This window comes from Thalassophryne amazonica, chromosome 9, assembly GCF_902500255.1.
Source record: "Thalassophryne amazonica chromosome 9, fThaAma1.1, whole genome shotgun sequence".
NCBI lineage: Eukaryota > Metazoa > Chordata > Actinopteri > Batrachoidiformes > Batrachoididae > Thalassophryne > Thalassophryne amazonica.
Genome location: NC_047111.1, coordinates 38,975,044 through 38,993,622, shown reverse-complemented (window position 1 = coordinate 38,993,622; position 18,579 = coordinate 38,975,044). Strand labels below are relative to the sequence as shown.

The 18,579-nt window shown below is 40.0% G+C and overlaps 1 protein-coding gene across 3 annotated transcripts in view; it reads left to right on the top strand.

Annotated features, from left to right (window-relative positions):
• The window catches only part of klf8 (Kruppel-like factor 8), a 192,335-nt gene extending 180,036 nt beyond the window's left edge, over positions 1 to 12,299 (top strand). For all 3 annotated transcript variants that reach the window (XM_034177916.1, XM_034177915.1, XM_034177917.1), the window contains exons 6-7: positions 10,792 to 10,931; positions 11,030 to 12,299. In XM_034177916.1, coding sequence (XP_034033807.1) covers positions 10,792 to 10,931; positions 11,030 to 11,211 — 322 coding nt within the window. In that variant the 3' untranslated portion in view covers positions 11,212 to 12,299. The remainder of the gene's footprint in view (positions 1 to 10,791; positions 10,932 to 11,029) is intronic.
• Positions 12,300 to 18,579: the final 6,280 nt, after the last annotated feature.

The window sequence follows — 18,579 nt, the reverse complement described above, 5'->3', positions numbered from 1 at the left end:
TGTACAGAGAGGAGGAGACACACTTCATCCAGAAACTCTTAATTTTTTGAGTCTGTCGAATTTTGGATCCTAACGTGTGCTGACTGTGCTGTTTGTGTCACAGGATGCCTCCACGGCACTGTTTTTACAGGCTGCCTGAACATGCAGATGAAGTTCTTACATTGGAAAATGTCAGAATACGTTATTTTCAGGAGATAATGGATTTTCTATCTAATATGCCAGAATCATGAGAGAACTTTGTGAGGAGCTGATGGCAGAGCTGCTGTAGGACATTGTTCTCCATCTGGCGATCGCGTGCCATCCATGCGTGACATCTTCTTTCATGGAGTGGATCTGGACATTATTCAAAGAATTTCTGCACAAACTGTCAGAAACCGTCTCAGGGAAGCTCATCTGCATGCTCGTCGTCCTCATCGGGGTCTCGACCTGACTCCAGTTTGTCGTCGTAACCGACTTGAGTGGGCAAATGCTCACATTCGCTGGCGTTTGGCATGTTAGAGAGGTGTTCTCTTCACGGATGAATCCCAGTTCACACTGTCCAGGGCAGATGGCAGACAGCGTGTGTGGCGTCGTGTGGGTGAGCGGTTTTCTGATGTCACTGTTGTGGATCGAGTGGCCCATGGTGGCGGTGGGGTTATGGTATGGGCAGGCGTCTGTTATGGACGAAGAACACAGGTGCATTTTATTGATGGCATTTTGAATGCACAGAGATACCGTGACGAGATCCTGAGGCCCATTGTTGTGCCATACATCCAAGAACATCACCTCATGTTGCAGCAGGGTAATGCACGGCCCCATGTTGCAAGGATCTGTACACAATTCTTGGAAGCTGAAAATGTCCCAGTTCTTGCATGGCCGGCATACTCACCGGACATGTCACCCATTGAGCATGTTTGGGATGCTCTGGACCGGCGTATACGACAGCGTGTACCAGTTCCTGCCAATATCCAGCAACTTCGCACAGCCATTGAAGAGGAGTGGACCAACATTCCACAGGCCACAATTGACAACCTGATCAACTCTGTGCGAAGGAGATGTGTTGCACTGCATGAGGCAAATGGTGGTCACACCAGATATTGACTGGTATCCCCCCTCAATAAAACAAAACTGCACCTTTCAGAGTGGCCTTTTATTGTGGACAGTCTAAGGCACACCTGTGCACTAATCATGGTGTCTAATCAGCATCTTGATATGGCACACCTGTGAGGTGGGATGGATTATCTCAGCAAAGGAGAAGTGCTCACTATCACAGATTTAGACTGGTTTGTGAACAATATTTGAGGGAAATGGTGATATTGTGTATGTGGAAAAAGTTTTAGATCTTTGAGTTCATCTCATGCAAAATGGGAGCAAAACCAAAAGTGTTGCATTTATATTTTTGTTGAGTGTATTTAATCTTGGAAATCATTCTACAAGTGGGTGAGTGCCTGTTCAGTTTTTTTCCTCTTTTGTATTTTGTTCTCCTCAGTACAGCCGGGGGGCTTTGTTAATTTTATTTTACTTTGAGAGAGTCTGTCAGATTTGGGATCTTGATGTGTGCGGAGTCTGCTGTCTGTACCGGAGCAGGATGCTGTTTTAACCCCGTTTTAGCTCCCACCGTGAATGTGCACATGGAACTCTCAGCTGTTTTTTAGGCTGTGTGATCACACAGATGTATTTCTTAGATTTTTCATAGTTATATCGATGACAACACTTATAAGTGTGCACAAAGCTCAGCCTCTAGCAGAGACAGTTTTTAACAGACTGCGTCCATGATGGAAGTGCACGCTCACTAACTCTTCCCAAAGTGGAGAATGGCTACTCCTTTTATTGTGATTGCATCAAATTGAACATCCATCCATCCATTTTCTTCCGCTTTATCCGGAGTCGGGTCGCGGGGGCAGCAGCTCAAGCAAAGCCGCCCAGACCTCCCGATCCACACACACCTCCCCCAGCTCCTCCGGGGGAACCCCAAGGCGTTCCCAAGCCAGCCGAGAGATGTAATCCTTCCAGCGTGTCCTGGGTCTTCCCCGGGGCCTCCTCCCAGCGAGGCGTCCAGGGTGGCATCCGGAAAAGATGCCCGAGCCACCTCAACTGACTCCTTTCGACATGGAGGAGCAGCGGCTCGACTCCGAGCTCCTCCCGAGTGACCGAGCTCCTCACCCTATCTCTAAGGGAGCGCCCAGCCACCCTGCGGAGGAAACTCATCTCGGCCGCTTGTACCCGTGATCTCATTCTTTCGGTCATGAGCCAAATCTCATGACCATAGGTGAGGATCGGAACGTAGATCGATCGGTAAATCGAGAGCTTTGCCCCCTACTCAGCTCTCTCTACACCACGACGGTCCGATACAGCGACCGCATCACTGCAGACGCTGCACCGATCCGTCTATCGATTTCACGCTCCATCCGTCCCTCACTCGTGAATAAGACCCCGAGATACTTAAACTGCTCCACTTGAGGCAAGGACATCCCACCAACCTGAAGAGGGCAAAGCACCATTTCCTGGCCAAGAACCATGGCCTCGGATTTGAAGGTGCTGATTTTCACACTCGGCTGCAAACCACTCTAGTGCACGCTGAAGGTCCTGATTTGACGAAGCCAACAGAACCACATCGTCCGCAAACAGCAGAGACGAGATTCTGGTCTAACTGGTAATGACAGACATTTACAAATTAGTTTTTGTCACATATAATGATAATAATTTGTTTTAGTCTGGCTTTTATTTGAAACATGAGTTTCAGATATAAATAATAATAATAATGTGACTTTGGGAATGAAAAATCTTTCGTCTGGTAAAAAGCTTATCAGATTCTCACATATAAAAATAAAATAAAACCTGATACTAAAGAGATCGGATCCAAAGTTCAGGCTTTGGGTCACTTTTGTCCTGTTTTCTGATCAAATTCTCAAATTTTATGTCATGTCTGCACTTTGGAAATAAATTGACACCCTGTTTAACATACTGTTAACAGGCCAGATCTATATAGTTTTGGCCTAATTTTGTGACACAACCAGTCTGTATATAATGAGGTACATAAACCTGTGGCCGAATTTATTGGCGTGTGATCGTCCATCAGGTGTTGAGAGAAACACCAAGCCACTAGTCTGTATCCACGGCACTGGATTTTGTTCCTACCTAACACCAGAACAGAAGGTACTCAGCTTACATTGTAAATAATAAAGAGATATGAGATCGGACATGTTTCTGTGCCTGTCACTTTAAATGGAAAGGAGCTGCCTGTGGCCACGCCCTCCTGCATAGAGCTCAACAGTGATCACACACTTTTTTAAGGGCTCAAGTTCTGAAAGTAAAATTCCCATTCATTTTCTCCACTGATGTTTTGTTAAATCCTAAAGTGTTTTACACTTTTAACCAAGTCAATCAGTTATGAGATGAATTGACCATAAAAAGATTTTACTTGGATAAAAAAGGAAGAAAGAACAATGCGGAAAAAAGGCAAGGGTACAAGACTGTGTACATAATTCTGCCAAAGCAAGAAGGAACTACTTATCCGATAATGCATTGCAAATCCAGCCTCTTCTGTCTTCTCAACCTTCTTCTAATCCTTTTCATTATTGCAGTGTTTATATAATTAATACTAGTGTATAATGATAGTTTTGTATATTTTCTGGTTTATATTGCATGTATCGTAAAATATAGTCAGGTTATGGTACAGTGCTTCATTCCTGACTGAAATCACCTTTTGTTTACCTCACAACAGCAGCATCTGTCACCTGAGCCATCACGCACTCACAAACGCATTTCTGGTCACTGCCAAGTCGCATACCACATCTCCTGTGGCGAATATGATTGTTTCACGAGCGGCTGGAATACAAGCTAGGCAGCAGTCTTGTACTGATCCGCACATGCTGGCCAGGAGGTTAACATATGCACGATAGCTTGTAAATTCTACAACTACACACGCGCATGTGTGCAGATAAGTACAAGATGGCCGCTTATTTTGTAGTCCAGATGCTTCTGACGTGTTCGGACATAAAGTTGTGTTTGTTTGTTTTTTGTCTAACAACAACAGAAACCTGGAAATGCAAAGCAACAACGTATTAAAGGAAAGTTTCTGCACCTATGTATTGACGTTGCGGGCCCGCATGTGCAGAGAGGGTTAGGGGTGCTGAATTAAATTAAGAGTCTATCGGAAAGACTGTTAGAAGAACGCTTTCGCAACTTTGACAGTGCCAAGCAGGGCTTCTAGTTAAGCAGTGGATCAGATACGGTCTTCTGTGACATATGTCACAGTGGTCTAAAATCAGCTGCTTCTGACATATGTTTATCTTAAAGCTCGCTTGTTTATTCACAAATACTCACAGAATTCCTTTCTTTCTTTCTTTCTTTCTTTCTTTCTTTAATATTTATTTCATTCATTTAAAAGAAAAACAGAAAAGCAGAAACAAAGCCCCACAACACCAGAATGAAAAGGAGCAGAAAGAAGAACAAGTTTTATGATTTCTGCCTCTTTTAACAATACAATCTTTCAGTATCCAGCATCATAGTCAACATTATTTAACAGATTGCATTTCTTTAACTTGTCACATACCACTGACCCATTTCATAATTATGACCATTAATTAATAGATTACATCTCTGACAGGTTACATTTTAAACTTAAAAGACTCCAAACATTATTAACAGATTACCTTTTTTTTTTAACTTTCTTGCAGCCCACTGACTTATTTCATAGTTTCATACTTACTTAATACATCTAATTTGATACATTTTTTAAATAATTTAAGCGACCTTAATTCTTTAATTTCTTTAAGATTGTTCCATAATTTGACACCATTTACTGCAATACTCCTTTCCTTTACTTTGGTTCTAAATCTTGGTTTTTTAAAGACTTCTATTCCTTTCAATTTATAACTACTTACTCTTTTTTCAAACATATTTTGAATGTTTGTTGGTAAAGTATTTTTATTAACTTGGTACATTGTTTGTAATATTTTCAAATCGACTAAATCATGAAATTTAAGTACCCTATACTTAATAAACAATGGATTAGATGGATCTCTAAAACCACTGTTACTAATCACTTTTAAAGCTCTTTTCTGAAAAATAAATAAAGGTTGTATATAGGTTGTATATGTTGATCCCCATATTTCTACACAATTAGTTAAATATGGGACAATCATTGAATTGTACAATGTTAATAAACCATAACTATTTAATGAATATTTTACTTTATGCAAAACAGCAATGGCTTTCGCTATTTTTCCTTTTATGTAATTTGTGTGACTTCCATGTAAGATCTTCATCAATCATGACTCCTAAAAATGTTGTTTCTTTTACCCTTTGTATATCCATTCCATCTATTTGTAATGACACATTATTTTTTTTTCGCTCTATCATTAAACAATATAAAATTTGTCTTATTAATATTTAGTGACAATCTGTTTATATCAAACCAATGTTTAACTTTTTCCAACTCTGTATTTATCACTTGTGCTACTTCCTGTATATCTGATCCAGAGTAAAACAGAGTTGTATCATCAGCAAATAAAATGCTGCCAAGCACATTGGATACATTCACAAAATCATTGCTATACAAAATAAACAGTTTGGGTCCAAGTACCGATCCTTGTGGTACTCCATAAATAATGTTACACAATTCTGATTTGGTATTATTTATCTGAACAAACTGTTTTCTATTTTGTAAGTAGCTTTTTACCCACTGATGTGCAACACCTCTTATTCCATATTGTTGTAACTTGTGAAGCAGTCTTGAGTGGTCTATAACATCAAAAGCCTTTTTCAGGTCGATAAAAATACTTACAAAATAATCCTTATTATCTATTGTTGATATTTTCTCTATTAGTTCCATAATTGCCATAGTTGTCAAATGTTTTGTTCCAAATCCATACTGAGCATTATTTAAAATATGATGTTTCTCAATAAATTTATCCAATCTTGTCACAAAACCTTTTTCCATAGTTTTAGAAAACTGTGGAAGCAATGATACTGGCCTGTAATTAGAAAAATTATGTTTGTCTCCATTTTTATATAATGGGACTACCTTAGCAATTTTCATTTCATCTGGAAAAATGCCAGTTGACAGACAGATTACAAATATAAGTAAATGGTTCAATAACAATTTCTATTATACTTTTTACAGTCATCATGTCTAAATCTTCATGGTCAGTTGATCTTTTGCTTACACAGTTTTTTTACAATATTTCTTATTTCATCTTTTTCCACATTGTCCAGGAAAATACTATTGACCGTATTTACCAGTGTATGTAATTTATCTTCTATTATTGGTTTATTTCCCACCAGACTTGATCCTACATTTGAAAAATAATTATTAAACCCATTTGCAACTTCTTTTATGTCATATATCTCTTTATTTTCCTTAACAAAGTAATTTGGAATAGTTGCTTTCGCTCCATCACTATCAATCACACTTTTTATAATTCCCCATGTTACCCTCATATTATCTTTACTCTTATTTAATTGTTCACTGTAATAATCTTTTTTTTGTTTCCTAATTATTGTTAATAGTTTATTTTTATATTTTTTGTATTTATGTTCTGATTCCTTTGTTTGCAATTTTAAAAAGCATCTGTATAAATAGTTTTTCTTTGCACAAGCATTTTTATTCCCTTTGTCAGCCATGGTTTTACTCTTTTATTACTAATTTCTATTAATTTACAATTTTTATTGTATGATTTCATCAATATTTTCATAAATGAGTTATATGCTACATTAACATCACTGACATAAACTTCTTCCCAATTTTGATTTTTAAGGTCATATTTTAATGCCTCTAAGGCTTTTACTGACTTATCTCTTTTAAAGTTTATAAGTTTTTTTGTTGTACCCATTTTTATATTTAAATATTGAAAAAATTGGTAAATGATCGCTAATATCTGTCATGAAGATCCCATTCTTGATAATTTCATCTGTTCTGTTTGTAAATATATTGTCGATTACCGTTGCACTTGCGATGTAATTCTGGTTGGTTTTGTTATCAAGGGGAATAACCCCAAACTATACATTGAGTTCACAAAATCACTTAATCTTTGGCAACTGGAGCTTTCTATGTTAATGTTAAAGTCCCCACACATAGAGAGCATTTTGTTTTTAATTTGATGGAATAATTCTATTATTTTATCTGTAAATTTCACAACACAAGAAACTGGTGCTCTGTATATACAACTGATTAGAATATTCTTAGATGTTTCATGTACAAGTTCCACTGTTACAATTTCTATGACATCATTCATAATTGTCATTTCTTCAGCAATTGTAAACATCAGATCTGTTTTTATATACAGAGCAATACCACCGCCTTTTTTATATCTTCTGTTTACAAAATACAGCTCATATCCCTCCATTTGAACTTCATCCATGAGATCATCTTTAAGCCAAGATTCAGTGATTGCAACAATACTAAATCTATTTTTAAACTGATTTAAATAATCTTTTATTTGTGACATTTTACAATACAAGCTTCGGCTGTTTATATGTATGAGTGACAGGGTATCTTCTGCAATTTTTTTCACTATTCAGCTGTTCTACCGTATAATACTCACAACCAATCGTTTTTAAGTCAAATATACTTTCATCAATATTAATGTCTGTCATATATTTTATCATCTGTTTCCATGTTTGATCTGATTTTTTTGTTGGTCCAATTACCAACAGACGTCATATTTGATTGTCTATTCAGGTCTGTATTTCGTAAGGTCCTCCATGTTTTTGATTTGTATACCGTTTGTTCCTTCTTTTATTCTAATCCACACCCTACAATTCCAGACCCATGTAGCAACAATGTGTTTGTTTTCTTAGTAGTCTTGCTTCCCTAGCAATATCTGCATTTTTTTTTCATTAGATGCTCATTTATATAGACACTCGTTCCTTTCAAATTCTTTGCCTGTCTTATATTTTCTGCTTGTAAATCGTATAACAATGTTAGGTAGTTTATTTTTTCTATCTTTAGTTGGAACAGTATAACAGTCCAATATCGTGTCTTGATGGATGACAACACGTTTTTGATATAAAAAGTTTGTAACTTGTTCCAATGATTGTCGTTCTTCAGGTAGTGCATCCTCCCCACTAGCTCCACCAGAATCCACCACCCTTGCGTATGTCCAATGTTTTGTTTCTAGTCCAGATATTATAACATCATCTTTTCTAGTGAATTGTTCATCTACACGTTGCTCAAGTTTCTTAATGATCTTGTCCTTCTCTTTAACCAGATTTTGGAGTTCTTTAATCTCCACCATCAGCTTGTCTAAATTAGACATGTCTTTTGATATACGGTTTAATGAGGTCTTTATCTCCTCTATATCTTCCTCGAGTTTATCTGTTTTCCTGGGTGGTGCCATGCCGACTATCGTGGCTCAGTATGGCCACTATTGATTACAAAAACAATTCTCACCGTTAGCCTCCACACCACAGGTCTGGTCGCCGCACACCAACCCTCCCCGTTGCTAACCTCGTTCACAGCCGCCCCCAGCCACGGTCGTAGCTACCGCTAACCATGGATGTAACCGTAGGGATCCTCAGATGTAATCGCCTCCAGCCTCAGATGTCGCCGCCGCCACCAGCCCCGGATGTAGCCGACGCTAGCCGCGGATATAGCCAACGCTAGCCTCGGATGTTGGTGATGCCGCGGGCCTGGATATATCGCCCCCACTGATGCCGCGGGCCTGGATGAACCGCCTCCACTGATGCCGCGGGCCTGGATGAACCGCCTCCACTGATGCCGCGGGCCTGGATGAACCGCCTCTGCCGATGTCGCGGGCCTGGATGAACCGCCTCCGCCGATACCACGGGCCTGAATGTAGCCGCTGCTAGCCGCGGATGTAGCCGCCGTCAGCCTCGGATGTAGCCGACACCGTGGGCCTGGATGTATCACCCCCACCAACGCCGCGGGCCTGGATGTATCACCCCCACCAACGCAGCGGGCCTGGATGAACCGCCTCCACCGACGCCGTGGGCCATTCGAGGATATTGGATTCGAGGATGTTTAACACAAAGTCCATATATATAAGTTGACTACAAACTCATTTTACACCAATATGACACTCTTGTGTTTTTATGCTTCTTACTGATTTGTTTTTGTTCTCAAAGATGAGGTGCGAGGTGAATGGTGAAGTTGGGAGTGTTTGAGATTCCATTGTGTGAATGATGATGGAGCTGCTGCCACGCCCAGAGGGTGAGGCCGCTCAACTGTAACAGACATTTAGGGTGTACAAGTATGCTTCTATCTCTGTGTGTGTGTGTGCTTGTTTGTGTGTGTTGCTGGGCAGAGCCACCCTTGAACTGTGATGTAAACAAGGTTACGTAATTCACTTTGCCGTCACACCTCCTTGAAAAATGGGTGGGGGTGGGGGGAGAGATGGGATTAAAGAAGCATTTATATCAGGTTATCAGAAATATTCATCATCATGTCGCTTCGAAGACAGAGAAGTTGATTTTGGACATTGAAGGGCAGGTTAATGAGGTGTGGAATGAGAATAAGATGGAACGGAGGGGATGGTGGTTTATTTTGTCCTTGTGCTTATTTGTTAAAGGAGAAAATGTAAAAAAAAAAAACAAAAAAAAAAACTGGAAGCTGTAAGGAGAGGAAACCAAAGAAAGATCCAGTCATGGTGAACTGACAACCACAGAGTGACTCTGCCGCCCCCTGGTGGCCTACGACCTCAAACAGATGGTGGAGAAAAAAAACCATTGCGCTGCAGTGATAATCCCTCATTTGGAATAGTTGTATAAAACAAACCCAGCTGCATGTTTTTGTGATAAATAATGTACTTTAATCCACCACATCTTCATCAGGTTCTGCTTTGACTGCACAAAACTATTAAGCACCGTAATGTTTGTGTGTAGCATTGCTGGTGTTTTTGTTTTCATTAGTAACAAAACAAACAAAAGTTGACATTTCTAAATATTAATACTAAAAAAAGTTTGAATATTAATCAGATTTTTAATTCATTTTACCAGTAAATTCTGTAAGTATATATATATATATATATATATATATATATAAATCCATTTTACAGTTTCAAAACATAACTTTTACTTTGTAGGTTTACATTGTGTGTCTCCACAAAGACAACAAACAAGTCAATAATCAGTAAATACTGAATTGATCAACATGGTTTTCTTATTTTTTTTTAAAGCACCACTGTTTTCCCAAAAGAAATCAGCTCTGAAGGTAGAAGGTCATCACAACAGTTCTTTATTTTGTTTAATTTTTAATGCTCATCATTATTGATGGAAAATTATCTGTATATATTTAGGTTTTAATTATTTTTTCAGCATCATTGCTTTATGTTGTCATCGTCATAAGAGTTCTGTGTTAAGTTGCAGACAAAAAAGGGCGAATTGCTCTCAAAAAGTCTGCAATGTTAATAAAACAGGATAATCAACAGCTACATTTCTACTTTTATCTAGATAAAACACATTATTTAATAATGGATTATTTGTCTGAGTAATAGACAACGAAATAACCATTCAGACAGGCCAGTTTAAGAATAAACGGTTCAGTTTCCTGCCCCTGGTGGCTGTTTTGTGTAACTGTATAGCTAAAGGGAACATGTCATTAATAAGCAATTAATCCCCTGAAGATAAATTAGTGATGGGGGTCATGTAATATTTACAGAGTAATCAAGCTGAATGTATTGCAGGATACAGAAGCCTGAACATGATACACGGCCACATTAAAAAAAAAAAAAAAAAATCCTGCTGCATTTCAGCTGTGTTGTGAGAAGGATTTGATCCATTCAGTCCTGTGATCTGTGATGGGATTTGAAAGAAGCATGTCCCTCATTTCCTTTCTTTTGTCTCCTTCAGGTCGGTCATAGACTTAGAGCCCGTGGATCCAGATTCACCGGACACCAAGAGGAGGCGGATCCACATGTGCGACTATGAAGGCTGTAAAAAGGTTTACACCAAGAGTTCTCACCTCAAAGCCCACAGGAGGATACACACAGGTGAGACCTGCCTCCGTGCACCCCCCCCCCCCCCCCATGTTCCCTCCTCCTCTCTAACTCCACATCTCCTCCTCTTCTACTTTTCTTCTTTCTTCCAGGAGAGAAACCCTACCACTGTACCTGGGAGGGCTGCACCTGGCGCTTCGCCCGTTCTGACGAGCTGACCCGACACTTCCGCAAGCACACGGGAATCAAACCTTTCCGCTGCACTGAGTGCGACCGCTCCTTCTCCAGGTCCGACCACCTCTCTCTGCACCGCCGCCGCCACGTTATGATGTGAACTCTGACCTCCTTCAAACCACGACCCATGACTCCTCCCTTACCTGCCGCCTCTTTACCCACTTACAAATTGCCTGCTATGACCTTTGAACCCTTGACCTTCCCAAACTCCTTTGCAGCACATCTTGTACTGGTGTTGTCCTCTGAAGCAATGTCCTGTCCCCTCACGATTTTAAGCTGCTGGAGCAGATGATTTAACAAAAGGCCACACGCCCTTCCTCCTTTTCCTCTCCATCTAGACATCACAGCAACATCAGGAATTCTGCACGTGCATGTAGGATTTTAGCTCCCGGCATCACCGTCCAGCGCTGCTGCTTCTTTTTTACCAAACAGCCCCCCACTGAAGACAGCAAAGGCGAATAGACAGACAGACCACAGCAGGGACGCTCATCCATCTGTCACATGCATCCATCCATTCTTTGGTGAGGAGGAGGAGTCGTCGATGAAAGGAGAAACCGCATGTGTGTGTCTTATTTTCAAAATAAGAGGGAGTGGTGCACATCTCTTCAGCTGCTCTTTACTATTCCACTAACAAAACAGCATATTTTATGATTACCCCCCCCCCCCCCCCCCCACACACACACCAATTTGTCCTCTTGATTACATTGTTTTTTTTATAGATTATTTTCTTTCTTGTCCAACCGATCAGCCAGATGTGTGTGTACATACTCATATGTACTAACTAAACTGGTATTTTCAAAAAGTACATGCCCCCCCCCCCCCCCCCCTTATAATATGACAAAACAATCATCAGTTTTACAGCAACTTGGCTTTTAGTCAGTTGATACAAAAACATTTCCCAGAGCAAAGAGTATGTCACAGGATATTTATTTAATATAGACAATGTTTTCAAAATCAGTTTTCAGTTTAACATAATTTTAAAATGATTTGTATAGAGACACCAACCCCCCCCCCCCCCCCCCCCCCCCAAATGATGCAATTAAAAACATGTCATAATTTTCACAGTAGTGTAAAAAGGTTTCCATGAAATTGTATCTACAGTCGGGAGGTTATGATCCAAAGATAATAAAGATAAAATATTAAATTTTCTGATTGTTTAGAAACAAAGTGACAGCTTTTAGATTAAAACAAAAAACACCCAGACAGGCTGTCAGGCTACAATTGGAAATTAATTCCATAAAACAGAGCTGGGAAATTTGCTATAAGTCTCCTGTTTGAGGCCACCGTCTTCTTCAGTGATGAAACAGAAAATCAAGTTTGAAATTTATATACATATATATATATATATATATATATATATATATATATATATATACACACACAGTGGTTCCTCGTTTATCGCAGGAGTTACGTTCTAAAAATAACCCGCAATAGGCGAAATCCGCGAAGTAGTCAGCGTTAGTTTTTTTTAACAATTATTATAGATGTTTTAAGGCTGTAAAACCCCTCACTACACACTTTATACACTTCTCACTTTTCTCTCCTGTGTAAACACTCTTTTTTCTTCTGGGCGAGAAGATTATAAACAGACACACGCAGAACACAGTGCGCGTGCTCTCCCTTCGCTCACTGCCTCCGGGGGTCATGGCCACGGAGCTCTGCGGTTGCAGTTACCAAGACCATGCAATGGCACTGCAGATTTTTCCGCAAGAAGTCTATTCTTGCGGGCTGCTGGAGCGCTCCGTATCAAAACAGTGAGCGTAGTCTCTGGACTGTTGCCAGAGTTGGACGCAGCTCCACACAGCAGACAGCGTGGCGGTGTGAGTGGCTCGCTGTGGCGTTTACCGAGCCCGCAGACTCAGTAAGCGCATTGGAGGCAGTGAGAGCAATCGTGGTGATGCCGACCGGTGCCGCGACCGACCCGCCTGATAAGGACGCAGAACACAATGCGCTGTTAAAAAAAAAAAAAAGCACGCAAAATTGCACTAAAAAAATCCGCGAAACTGCAAGGCCACGAAAGGTGAACCGCGATATAGCGAGGGACCTTGTGGTTTTGGGCCATTAAATTGACTGGTATCGCAGACCGAGCGGTCTGCCCCTAAAAATTGGTCCGCCCTGCCTCCACTGCGCATGTGTCCTTTCAGAGCTCAGCCGGTTGTCTGAGACAGTCTCTTCCCCCAAAGCAATCAAATGGATTAATGGGATTATTAACCATCAGATGATAAAGGTAAAACCTCTTAAATCATTCTAAAGTAAGTTTTAAGCAGAAACGAGGTGATAACCTGTGAGGCTTTGAAATGACCGACGCGCAGTGAACCCATCAGCTAGCAGCTCGTGTAGCCGCGGTGCTCTGATCGCTTCCTCCGTCTTTCATGATGAAATAATGCTGAATTTATGTGTAAGTGATTGTTGTACAAATGCTTCAGATATCTGTCGCTGAGGCAGATGATGACTGGAGTGCAGTTTGAAGCAGAAACGAGGTGAAATCAGTGAACCGCAGCTGATGAAACGTGCAGTGAAGGCAGGATGCACCAATTTTTAGGGGGAACCGTTCGGTGTGTGACACAGGCATTTGGGGATCTGCTAATCGCCGGAACTAGAGGCGGAATGGAACTGGAACAATTGATAATTGGGAGAATATGTCGTTTTTGCATATATTACACCCAGGACAAGTATTGATGAGATGATCAGGTCTCACCATTAAAATAATCACGTTATTTAACCACTATATAAAGCTATAGGTTGGCATTACAAACGCTTGACAGAAGAGCGACAGAATGGCAGAATGGGAGCTTGTGTGGTGCCATCTAGTGTTAGTAAATGTCAATTTTTCCCACTGTGGCGATCTGCTATTAGTGCTAATTGGGACAGAAAAGAGATAGGTTTGTGCTTTGAACATGACAGGGAGACTTTCTGCTTTATATAATAATATCTTATTACATTATCTTGAGTGTCGGGGGCATCGTAAGCTGCTGTTCTGTCAATCATTCCGTCAATTGTATTATCATTCCGGTTCCTCCGAGTAGTACACGCTGCCAACCGAGTGATGTGTAGTGTAGGTGCCCTGTACACTAAATGTGCCTAAAACCATTGGGAGGCTGTGTAGAATTGTTTGTATGTATTTAGGCTGTGAGCAGAGAAAGAAGAAAGTGTTCGGTCCCAAACAATTTACACAGCAGCAGAAAGAAATCCAAACTGTCAGTTGGATCTACAAACCACATTTCTTTCAGAATATACACATGTACAATATGGTCATACATACTGCGGGTTTTAAGCTAGCCGCTAATGTTAGCAGGCTGCTAATGTTACTGCTAATAGCAGCTAACACAAATGTGTTTCGGAGGCTTGTTTTTTTTTTATATATATATACTTTGGTAAAAATATGAGTTGCATGAACACAGAGCAAAGGATGTTTCAGGACTTTTTAACACATGTGATTCGCGCATGGCCAGAACAAGGCTAACGCACTGGGCGTGTCTATGGACAAAATGAGCCCCAGAATCTGAAAAGTAGCTTTGGTGGTTTTTGTTATTTGACTCACTGTTTGTTTACAGGTGCCTGACAAAAGTTGTGTAGCCAACTTTTTCAAAGCAGCTGAAGTGATGTTCGATATCACTTCCTCTTTTTACAAACATTAGCGCCCCCCCCCCCCCCCCACTGGGACAGGGAGCTATGAGACTGTGAACATTTTCAAGTTATTTTCATGGCATAAATCATTGGTGAGTTCCCCCCAGCGCACACACCTTTGTGACGTTTCCTTCAGTAACAGTATTTGGTTTTGATGTGTTGTCGTTGCAGTTGCAGAAAAAGAAAAAAAAAAAAGACCTTTAGTTGTGTGTTCTTCTTTTTCTTTCTTTGTTGGGTGTTGGTGCCCGTAACTGAATTATTATTAATTTTTTTTTTTTTAATGATTTGAGATGGTTGGTTTGTGTTGTGAGGCTGTGAACCACGCAGAGGAAACGGACACATTTAAGATTGCACGTGAAACTTGCTCATGGAATCTGGGAGTTTTTCTGAGTTTGTGTGTGTGTGTTTTTGCGTGTCATTCATGTGCGTGTATATCTATTTGAATGTGTGTTTTGAGACAGACACATTATCAGAATTAAACTTTTTTTTTTTTTCTACTCCGCGTGTGTGTTCCGGGCACTTGTTTTTACCGCTTGCCCGTTGAGCCTTAATAACTGAAGTCGAATTGTAAGGGCGAACCCAGAACCACTGACAGATGGACGGCGTCCATGTATTCAGATTCAGTGACGGTCACAGTCACGTGCCTCGGTTCTTGAAAAACCTCAGCACATACCCTGTAAAATGCAGTTGAGTGAATAGATGGATAATGAACCCAGAACTTGCCGTCTGTCAGGGAATCTGTCAGTGATTCTATACAAAACCAGGCATTGAGTCGGGCTGTCAGGCTCGGCGTTGCTGGCGTTATGTCACGGGGACACTAAGAGCTGTCCTTTCTGACATTTCCACCGGGGGGGGGGTCGCTTTGATTTTAACTGAATGCTTCGACAAAGAATCCCATACTTTTGCTTTTGTCATGAAACTTGCTGACATGCGTCACTGCTAACAGGCTCCAAATCCAAGCGGCTCATTTATACGTTGTGCTAAGTTGCAGTTGCAACAGGAGCGACCCCCGTCCTAGACCCTGCTGTCTGTCCCCGCATTGTCCATGTCTTAACTGAGCTGTTTTTCAGCTCCTGGTCTGGGCTGAACTTGATTATGCAACATGATGCAGACCTTGCTCCAAGTGTTCAGAATAATAGTAGTGCTATGTGACTAAAAAGATTAATCCAGGTTTTGAGTATATTTCTTATTGTTACATGGGAAACAAGGTACCAGTAGATTCAGTAGATTCTCACAAATCCAACAAGACCAAGCATTCATGATATGCACACTCTTAAGGCTATGAAATTGTAGTAAAATAAGTAGAACAGGGGTGTTCACAATAATAGTAGCATCTGCTGTTGACGCTACAAACTCAAAACTATTATGTTCAAACTGCTTTTTTAGCAATCCTGTGAATCACTAAACTAGTATTTAGTTGTGTAACCACAGTTTTTCATGATTTCTTCACATCTGTGAGGCATGGAGTCAACCAACAGCATGTTCAACAGGTGCTGGCTTCATCCTTAAATAGGGGACACCTGATTCACACCTGTTTGTTCCACAAAATTGACAAACTCACTGACTGAATGCCACACTACTATTATTGTGAACACCCCCTTTTCTACTTTTTTTTTTTTACTAATAGCCCAATTTCATAGCCTTAGAGTGTGCATATCATGAATGCTTGGTCTTGTTGGATTTGTGAGAATCTACTGAATCTACTGGTACCTTGTTTCCCATGTAACAATAAGAAATATACTCAAAACCTGGATTAATCTTTTTAGTCACATAGCACTACTATTATTCTGAACACTACTGTAGTTGCGTCCATGGACGAGACCCTCTGAAATCATTTAGGGTGGCGTCTTCACAGTAGAGTCTTTTAGTGTTTTTTTGTGGGGGACGAAGTCACGTTGGCAGTGGTTTTACTTCTTCACGGGTTCCTCGGACAGGACTGTGTGATGTGGTTCTAATTACCACCAGCGTTCTGAGGTGGTAGTAAGTAAACGTTACGTTTGACGAAAGAACCAAAAATCATTTACGAGTTACACCAAAATCAGAAGACAGAATTGGGTGAATCCATAAGAAGTCACAGGTTTACAGAAGTTCTTGAAAAAATTGAGAAATCTCATTGAAAGCCATCTACACCCACATATATACAGTACTGTGCAAACAGATTTAGCATGGCTTTGGGTTTTTTAAGGATCTTAAACAGTTTTACAGTAGAGTGCATGAAAGACTAAACAAAATACAGATGTGTAATTACACTTTTAAGCAGAAGTATTTTCGTAAAAGAAAGTTACAGTTTTACAAGAACATATTGATAAAGTAATTTCTCATTGATTATTTTAAGATTTTATTGTCATTACAAAACATTGTACATGCATATGAATGAAATTTACAACTTGTAAATATATTAAGATTAAAAGCACTCACCGGCCACTTTATTAGGTACACCTTGCTAGTGCCGGGTTGGACCCCTTTTGTCTTCAGCGCTGCCTTAGAACTTTGTGGTATTAATTCAACAAGGTGTTGGAAACAGTCCTCAGAGATGTTGGTCCATATTGACATGATGGCATCACGCAGTCACCCATTCAACCAGTCTGCCTGTTGACCTCTGACATCAACAATTTCACACTACTCCTGCTCAACAGATATATTCTCTTTTTTGTACCTTTCTCTGTAAATCCTAGAGATGGTTGTGTGTGAAAATATCAGTAGATCAGCAGTTTCTGAAATACTCAGACCAGCCCATCTGCCATCAACAACCATGCCACATTCAAAGTCACTTAAGTCCCCTTTCTTGCCCATTCTGATGCTCGGGTTGAACTTTGGTAAGTCATCTTCACCACATCTAGATCTTTACATGCATGGAGTAGCTGCCATGTAACTGATTAGCTGTTTGTGTAAACAAGCAGTTTAACAAGTGTGCCTAATAAAGTGGCTGGTGAGTGTAATGTGTAGACCACCATAGTACCACAATCAAATGAAATTGCTAGCAACCCCACCACGTTGTGAAATCGCATATTGGGTTGTAAACATACAAAGTAATCACATTTTCCTTAATCTGTAAAGGTATTTTACTTTGTCATATTTTCTTTGATAAAACAGAGAAAATTATGTAAAGCTGGCACATTTGAAAATTATTTGTAAATTTCAGATATGGTGTATTGATTTGGGTGCTAAAGACTTCTGCACTGTACTGTATCTATTATTTTTTTTTTAACATTTTAGTCATATTTCATCATTGCCAGTTATGTACATAACGATGTGATTCTGTTTTTGGTGTATGTAAGTCCCATTAAATGGTGCAGTATTTTCTAGAAAACCTCCAAATCAGTTTCAGTCAAAAACATTTTTGGGAACCTTTGGGTGCCAGAGTGTTACCATCACTTCTCTGGTTTGTTCCCAGAGTCCCATCATCTTCAGAAGCATTTTTAAAAATCAAGTTTTTTTTGTTTTGTTTTGTTTTTAGCGACATGTTTCAGTCCTCAGTGCTGTTTGCTCAGAGGCACAAAGCACAGACATGAAGTCTTAATCATGGTGCAGAAGATGTGGTCACACTTCTTAAACTGCTTAATCTGAACCCAAACAGACGTTTTGCTCTTTGGTGATGCTGTTCTCCTTCACTGTTCAGAGGTGTTATCATTTCAAACACTATTAAATGAATGCGAAGTGTAACTGTGATGTGTCTTAGAATGATGAAAATCATGTTGCCATGAGCGCAGCACATTGTCTGCATACTGCAAAAAAAAAAAAAAATCTATCTCAGTAAATCTGATTTTTCTTTTTCTTTTCTTTTTTTTTAATAAGACTTGTTTTTCTGGAAACAGCATAGAAATAAGGAAAACATCAGCTT